At 38.2% G+C, this 9115-nt stretch overlaps 1 protein-coding gene across 1 annotated transcript in view; it reads left to right on the plus strand.

Moving 5' to 3' along the window:
- Positions 1 to 812, plus strand: part of LOC136885961 (PR domain zinc finger protein 5) — a 48354-nt gene extending 47542 nt beyond the window's left edge. The window contains exon 5 of the mRNA XM_068230467.1: positions 698 to 812. Within this exon, the coding sequence (XP_068086568.1) occupies positions 698 to 719 (22 nt within the window). The 3' untranslated portion in view covers positions 720 to 812. The remainder of the gene's footprint in view (positions 1 to 697) is intronic.
- The last annotated feature ends 8303 nt before the right edge of the window (positions 813 to 9115 follow it).

The following is a 9115-nucleotide window of genomic DNA, read 5'->3' on the forward strand; positions in this document are numbered from 1 at the left end:
TAGTCGTGAGTTGTCAGATTCAACAAATTGGGTGTTCATTAAAGCCTTAGAATTCGCAATGTAGCGTGTGTTGAAAAGTGAAATGTGTAAGAAAATAAATGTAAGTGTTGAAACATGGAGAACATTCTATTAATGAGTGGAAGTTTAACAACGCTTACGCCTAGTGTTGACAGAGAGGTGACTAGTCTTGTTGGTTGTTTGAGACGATCTGGCAGTTCTTATTCTACTGCTACGTGTGTCTGTGAGTCAGGAGAGGGGAGGTAGGACATTAGGAGGGGGTGGCATTAATGTTTATTCTAATGACATTCTTGTTTAATTTCAATTTTAGTAATATTTATTCTGTACAGTCGCTATTAAGCAGGTTCTTCAACAGCTGAAGATGACCTATTTACAGGTCGAAACTGGTACTGTTCTTTTATGTAAATAATATTGACACTATGTAAAATAAAGTATTGATTAGTGGAGAACTCATCCTTCATACTATCAATACGGACTATGAAGCTGATACATTATAGTATAGCTCTTCTTTTTCAAATTTTGAAGTTTTCGTTCTTATTCACATCAAACGGGTATGATAAAGGAATTCTCAGCACAGACTTGGATTCTACATCCCTTAATACATAAGCAGTCATTTCAGGTATGTTATTTTTTAAATGATGAACTTTGTCAATTTTGATGTTTTTTATTTTCTTTTCAGAATTACAACAAACCTGATCTGATACAGGAAATCATCGTCACCTCGGTGCAACGTAAAGCCACTAGAAAAAAAAATAATTGAACACAGATATGGATTCAGGGCACCTTAGTTTACAAGAATCAGTAATATTTTCTCTTGTAGCAGGAAAAAAAAAATTGAAATGCATATCTGTGTAATCTGTCCATCTCCTTCATTACAGAGGATAATGACCAAGCTCAATAGCTGCAGTTGCTTAAGTGCGGCCAGTATCCAGTATTCGGGAGATAGTGCCCACTGTCGGCAGCCCTGAAGATGGTTTTCCGTGGTTTCCCATTTTCACACCAGGCAAATGCTGGGGCTGTACCTTAATTAAGGCCACGGCCGCTTCCTTCCCAGTCCTAGCCCTTTCCTGTCCCATCGTCTCCATAAGACCTATCTGTGTCGGTGCGACGTAAAGCCAATAGCAAAACAAAAACAAAAAAACAGAGGATAATGGAGATTCTGCTGTAGATGAAGTTTGTATTGTTTCAAACATTGGATACATCTTAAAGTGACACTCTGGAGATAAAAGTTGATATTTTGGTCAATTTGTCAAAAAATAAATAAATTAATAACTGAAATTGAAAGGATTCAGTTTCTTCTTTCTTGTCACAAAGTTATTTCGTTGATTTCAAACAAGTTATCACTTTAATAATGCTTTGTTTGCCAGTCTGCACACAGCAGAAATGGGCGTGGCATCTGCTGAACTGCTTTGTTAGGTGATGATAGTGATGGGCGAGACTCTCGAGAATGACGTCACAGATCTCGAGACTTTCGCGATTCTCCTGCATTGCGAGCAGTAACTACGAGTGTAAGCTTGATAGTATATCATCAGCAGTTCTCATATGGAAATGTGTGTACCAATAAATGTTACTAAAAGCCTGGGAGAGTAGTGCGTGTTGAACTGTGAGCCCCTTAATACCATACGAAAGTGAAAATTGAATGTCAGTACTGTATCTTAAATTGTTCACAACTTATTTGAGGTGGACATCTTAGCTGAATAACCCTGTATAATTTGTGAATAACTGTACATAGGATGTACACCTACTTGGATACTAAAGGCGTGCATTATTCGAACTGGAGACGAGGAAAGATATGCTTTGCTACATATGCAACCACCATTACACATGAGTGGAACGTGTAATCTAAAATGCCCGATTTTGCTCCAATTCTTTCAGCAGGGGTGATGGGCTACGCTCTCGAGACCAATTCTCGTGTGCTGCGAGCTGTGCGACGTCCCAGTAACTACGAGTGTAAGCCTGATAGTTATCATTAGCAGTTTTTATATGGAAACGTGTGTGACGATACATTTTGTCAAAAGCCTAGGAAAGCATTGCATGTTGATCTATGAGCTCATTAATACCATTAATGAAAGTGGAGACAGAATGCCAGTATCTTAAACTGTTCACGAGTTATTTCAAGTGAACTTCTTATCTGAATAACTGGTATAATGTGTTAATAACTGTTATTAGGATGTAAACCTACCTGGATGCCTCACAATCGTCGGCAGGGCACCTTCTTGTGATTCAGACCGGGCCAGAGGTGTTCTGTGACTTCTGTGACTATTCTTCCTCATGTGTTTTTAAGTGTCGGAGCATCCCAGTTTTTCTGCAGACGTATTTTACTTCTTTTGAATAAAAAATACAGCGGGCTGTGCTATGTGGCTTCTCTTCAAAATAACCGACATCCACGACTTACGTTGCATTTGGGACATCGTCTTCAAGTTGTCGCGTACAACTAGACACAATTACACATTGCACTGTCATATACCGCAGTACCTAATTATTATTATTAATAACAAATGCATCGCAAATGGGACATATCCCGGTGGCAATTGTCACTAACTGTAGTGTAATAATAACCAGCATAGTGATGTAGGCAAGTTTTCCTTCGTAAACAGGACTATAAGGGATTGGAATAAATTACCTGGAGCAGTCTTTGATAGATTCTCTTCCGGTATCAAATCCTTTAAGATGATGATTAATGCTAGTGTAAAGTGAAAAAATTAAAAGCTGTAAATGACGGACACTGAATTTGTAATTTTCTTCTGGATTTGGAATGTTAAACTAATAGTATTTCTTCTAATATTTTCTCATCATGGAATTGCTTGTTGTTGTAGTTGTTGGGTAGTTATGTTTTAACTTTAATATCACTTGTAGTGTTGATCTAGTAGTACATTCAACCTATAGTATTGTAAGCCATAGTGTTAAGTAATGGAAATACTTAAGCTGATGCTGGATTTAGAAAGTTAAACTCGTAGTATTTCTTGTGATATTTTCTTTCGTTGTTGTTGTCGTTATAGCTGTAGGGTAATGATGGTTTAACTTCACTTTATTATCACTTGTAATGTTAAGCTAGTGGAAAGCTCAACCTGTAGTATTGTAAGCGGTAATGTTAAACATTGGAAATGCTGAATTTGTGTATGATGATGCTGGATTTAGAATGTTAAATTGGTAGTACTTCTTGTAATATTTCCTTTCCATGGAATTGCTTGTACTCTAGTTGTTGTTGGGTAATTATGCTAACTTCACATATGACGCTTATACTCTATAATACTCATTGTAAGGAATTATTTCCTTCGTCACCAAAATATCGGTAAACACAAGCAGTGGTCATAATATGATATTGAATGTGGGGTCTGATAACAATGTACACCTACCTGTCAAAAGAATTGGAGCAAACTGAAGCATTTTAGATTACACATTCCACTCATGCGTAATGGTGGTTGCATATGCTGCAAGGTGCATCTTGCCTCGTTTCGAGTTCGAATACTGCACGCCTCTAGTATCCAGGTACGTGTACTTACAGTAGCCGTCAGGTTCTGTACTTAAACCACTCATTCGTGTACCTACCAGTGCATACAATGCCAGAATGCGTATCCTTTATAATTATGTTATACTGCGTTAAAATATACCTCTGTAGAAATGAACGCCCTAGTCGCTTGTTAATACGTATTTACGAAATGGAGAAGGCCCGTGGTTGCCTATTCGCATACTCAGCGCAAACAACGTTCAACTCCGACACCTGTAGGCCTAACGACACGCTGCTCGCCGCACAATGCGGGGACAACGCTCTCGAGATCTCTCGAAATTTCTCGCGAGAAATTGTGCCTGCGCTAGTCTCGAGAAATCTCGAGAGCTAGTCTCAGACTGCCTATCACTAGGTGATGATATCATTGTCATGTTTCCATTCAATCAAATATGCCTGTTATTTGCAATTATGCATTCATGGGTTGGGTCAACAACCCCCCCCCCCCCACTCTCTTGATATATTTTATACAGAATCCAGGTGTAAGATCTACCATATTTCTGAATGAATTTATAAAGCCTGTTACGGACTAATATTTCAGTACTCGGCTTTCATTGAGCAACATTGTATGCTTGTATTGGTATTCCTGATGGTAATACAATAGTGCCAACAACTGTAAGTTTTGTTGTTCTTCTGTGTTTAATTTTTTTTGTGAGTTCTGTGGTGGTAGCCAGTCTGTTGACTTTCGTGAAGTACGTGCGCAAGTAACTTCTTGTATATGATTATTACTGAAAGATAGTGTGCTGTAATAATTGATAGCTTGTACCCAAGGAAATAAACAATATGCATAAACATAAATCAGCCTTAGCTAAGCGAAGAATTGCTGAAATTTGATAGGAAAGAGATGGGGATGAGCTATTACCGAACAGGAGTCTCCATTAAAGAAAGTAGGGACAAAAGGCCATGAGATCAGGTATTTCTCATCGGGAAGGTGTTGCATCAATTTCAAGCCATGTAAGTCCTGCACCTATAGCCAACAATCGTGACATTACAGAAACTACAGTCCCCATAATTTTGACGGAGGAAAATTTGCATTGTGAAAAACAAAATGCAGGTGAATTATTTTCCGTTGTTTGGAGAAGAAGAAGATACAAGCTTTCAGAGTTACCAGTATTCGTACAGAAGCTTCTAAGAAAGAAAGGGAATGAAAAACATACGGTTCTGGTGACATTTAGGTAGTGAATCAGGAAGAGAATGTCACCTGAACTCTTCTTTAATTTTTGCGCCAATTGTAATTTTACATTTGAATCCCATTTTTCAACCATAATATTCTTACAAATGTAACAAAATTTGTATGGTATATGTATCACAGCTATATTAGGAAACCTGCATATGGATTTTTTGATTGCAGAATTTTTTCAAGTAGGGATTTTTAAGTCTAAAATTTTAGAACATTAAAATTTCACAGACTTTAATACATACAGCATTGTCCTCTGCTACATTTTATACCAATTGGGGGAGAAAAAAAAAGTTAAAAGTCAGGTTGTGAGTTTCAGTTTTAATTACTGTGTTGATGGGGTAAATGATATCGCGTATGGCTTTTAGTGCTGGGAGTGTCTGAGGACAAGTTCGGCTCGCCAGATGCAGGTCTTTTGATTTGTCATTGGTGGACGACCTGCGCGTCGTGATGATTATGAAATGCTGATGAAGACGACACATACACCCAGCTCCATGTCAGCGAAATTAACCAATTATGGTTAAAATTCCCAATCCTGCCAGGAATCGAACCCGGGACCCTTGTGACCAAAGTCCAGCACGCTAACCATTTAGCCATGAAGCCGCACTGTTGACGGGGTGAAAGATACTTTTGGGGATCACTGTGAGTACCTAGGTGTTAATATAAGGAATGATCTTCATTGGGGTAATCACATAAATGGGATTGTAAATAAAGGGTACAGATCTCCGCACATGGTTATGAGGGTGTTTACGGATTGTAGTAAGGATGTAAAGGAGAGGGCATATAAGTCTCAGGTAAAACCCCAACTAAAGTATGGTTCCAGTGTATGGGACCCTCACCAGGATTACCGGTACTTGATTCAAGAACTGGAAAGAATCCGAAGAAAAGCAGCTCGATTTGTTCTGTGTGATTTCCAAGAAAAGATTAGCGTAACAAAAATGTTGCAAAGTTTGGGCTGGGAGAAATGAGACGAGCTGCTCGATTAAGTGGCATGTTACATGTGAATAACGAATAAGTATTTGAACCTTAGAATAGAAATCAGTTAAATTTCAACAATTTGATAAGGACAAAGTCCTCATTTTTAAGACTTTATTGTATTGAATAGGTAGGTAAACAAGAAAAACATATTAGTTTTATTGTATTTAAGTGGTCTGTTCCGAGCTGTCAGCAGAGAGATTGCGTAGAATGACATTAGTAGGCAAATAAGTTTGAGTGGCGTCTTTAAAAGTAGGAAAGATAAAGTTCAAATTGGGCCAAATATTTCTTTACAGGAAGGGGATAAGGGATTGGAATAACTTACCAAGCGAGATGTTCTATAAATTTCCAATATCGTTGCAATCATTTAAGAAAAGGCTAGGGTAGCAACAGATAGGGAATCTGTCACCTGGGCGACAGATCAGTAGGGACTGATTAATTGAATCATTCCTTCTCAGCCCCTAATGAACTCTTTTCGGGTTCTCAGGTTCGTTAGTAGGGCAGGGTTCAACATTTCTCAACACATTGGTGACGGTAGTTTCTCGGCCGACCATTCGTGTCGGTCTACGAGAAATCTCATTTTTATGGACCTCCAGTTTCCTTGATCGCTGCTACAATCTGTGTTTTAAAAGGTGTAGTCATGGAATGAATAGTATAAGGCAGCTAGTGCTCCGTCATCATCTTTCCTTTCAACCTTCATCTAGTTAACAAAGTAATATCGGAGCTTCATTGCATAACGCGGCGCATGCAATTGCTAACAGATATGCTTCGTTCACGTCAGTAGATAGATTTGTACATGTATTTGTAGTGATAATTCATTTAGCTTAGTGTAATTTATTTTCATGTTTGTTTGTACATTCATGTCACTTGCAGTCCCTTGTCCATGTAGCAAATATTTTGCCATTCTGCTTCAGTAGCCTGCACCTTCTTGCAATGTTCTCATTCTTGGGCGAAAGATGGTCATTAATGAAAACTTTGCGTGATGGGCAGTTCAGTCCAATATTCTGGGTGTTTAACATATTCTGGCATTAAAAATTAAATAATTGAAAGAGGTTCAACCTATTCAATACATAGGAAAGAAATGTAGTGATTACATTTTTATTTAATAGTAAAAATAAATGGGACCGGTTTCGACCCTAGTCCAGGTCATCGTCAGCCGTAAAAACATGTAAAACAATGCATATGAAAAAGAAAAAGAAAAAGATTAATTAAACTCTGGATCGGTATAAGATGAAACAGTACGTGATATTAAGAATGGTAGTATGGCACACGCAATGATAGGCGAAGTCTCACAATGTTTATGAATATTGGAGAACAGTCAAAAGGGTCAGTTTCCGCACTCTGTCAGGCACAAAGTCACAACACTATCAAATAATATATGAAGATCATAAATAACTTGAAGTCACAGACGAATAGATTTGTAGAAGCAAACCGCCAGCTCCCGGTGATCAGCGCGGCACATTCAAGTGAATTTCACCACAATTCTTCCAACATTCCCACCTCTTGACGGCAGACGATGAGCGACGTCAATCTCCTGAATACACAAATCAACCCCCAATGCCCCGGCTGTTTGTATTACCAAGTCATACACATTTTCTTTTGCCATTTCTGGGATTCCACTAATTAGCAAATTGTTCCTGCGGGTGTACTGCTTAAGGTCCTCTGACCCATCTAAAGCCTGTCTGGTATCATTGCTTACACTCACCAGAGATTTTTCTAATTCAGATGTTCTCTTCTTCAACTCACCTGTGATCATTTTGAACTTCTCAAACTGGTCATTTATAAATTCTGTCGCTTCCTTAATAGCACTAAGTTCAACCATGAATAAAGTTTTCAGTTCTGTAACAGATAATTTTATCTTCTCCGTAATTTCCTTAACTTACTTACGCTACATTCGCTTAGGTTAGGTGGCGGGTGACAATCGTCCACACCTTTTCCGGATCACTTCTTACAGCCTCGTAAGCCTTCTTTGACGTTCGTGTGCATTCCTTGTGAAAGTTACGTCCACAGTCCCCTTCACAATTAACGAATTCCTCACAATTTCTCACTTTTTTTGCCACACGGAGAACAAACATTACTAGCCGCTGCCGCAATTTTGAGAAAACTTCTGGGGTATATTAGCTCTAGAGGCGGAAAACTATCATCCAAGACCAACTACAATATCTCAGACCTTAAACGACCTATCGAAACTGTCCAGTATGGCGGATATCGGCGTGTTAGCATGAGTTTGTTTTGATTGTGGAAGTTGTGTTGTTGCTCAATAACTACGTGGAATTTGAATATTATTAAGCGTAAATTTTATATATTTCATATATTTATAGCCTCAAAGAAGCCATGGAGCCTCTTTCAGTGCCGTAAGAAGCTGTTTAATCTTAAAAACCTTATTTATTTAAGCAATTTACGTGGTGATTAGGTTATTGTTCTAGTGTTCTTCACTAAAAGTGTTTTTTTTCTATATTTTCAGTTGAGTGTGCAGTATGTGTATAGTTTAATACGATGGGTCGTATGTGCTGTGTGCCTGGATGTAAATCCAATTATAAGGGTAGTGAACAAGTTTCAGTGTTCAGATTTCCGAAAGACCCAGTATTAAGGCAAAAATGGGTTAGGTGCATTCACAGGGAAAACTTCGAACCAAATGATAATAGTGTTGTGTGTATTAATCATTTTGATCCTGAATGTATTGTTAGGGAATACCTTATACCCATAGAAGGTGGTGATCCAGTTCGAGTGCCACGCAAAGTTCCAAAGTTAACTACTGATGCCTATCCTAGTATTTTCCCCAATCAGCCGACATACCTGACTACAAAAGTAAGCCAGTCCCGGAAAGATCCGGAAATTCGTAAGCAAGAGGTACGATTGAGAGATGAAAACAATTTTCAACAGTGGTGCAAAAATGATATAATTGATAATTTCCAGTGTTTTACAACTGAGGTGCGTAAGCAAAACCTAACCCCATTTCTTGTAAGTGAAAATGAGGATTATGTTCTCTTTTCTAAATTACAAGAGGATGATGTGCCATCAATTCCGGTAAGTTTTAAAGTGACGAGTTCTTTAGATGTTCAAGTGTACCATAGGAACATCACTATACCTAATCAACAGTTCAGATGGATTTTGGAGAGTGAAGGACAGGAAGGCTTGAAATGCAACAGATGGAGCAAGTTTGATTCATTGGTAAGTCACCTTGGACATTTTTCAGATTCTAGTGTTACAGTTAGTGAAAGACTAATTATGTTAAAATTTTTTGTAAAAGATGCTCTCAGAGTGGACAGTGACTCCAACAAACTGAAGGTTAATAAAATAAAATTTGCACTAGAGCAATTGGAATTATGTGAAACAAATCAGGTGCGTTATTCCGCAGAATTGTTAGTATGGGCTGCAACTATTTTATTTTCATTCCCTGGTGCATATCATTTCCTCGGATTTACAAATGTGATGACTTT

Source organism: Anabrus simplex, chromosome X (genome assembly GCF_040414725.1).
Source record: "Anabrus simplex isolate iqAnaSimp1 chromosome X, ASM4041472v1, whole genome shotgun sequence".
Lineage (NCBI taxonomy): Eukaryota > Metazoa > Arthropoda > Insecta > Orthoptera > Tettigoniidae > Anabrus > Anabrus simplex.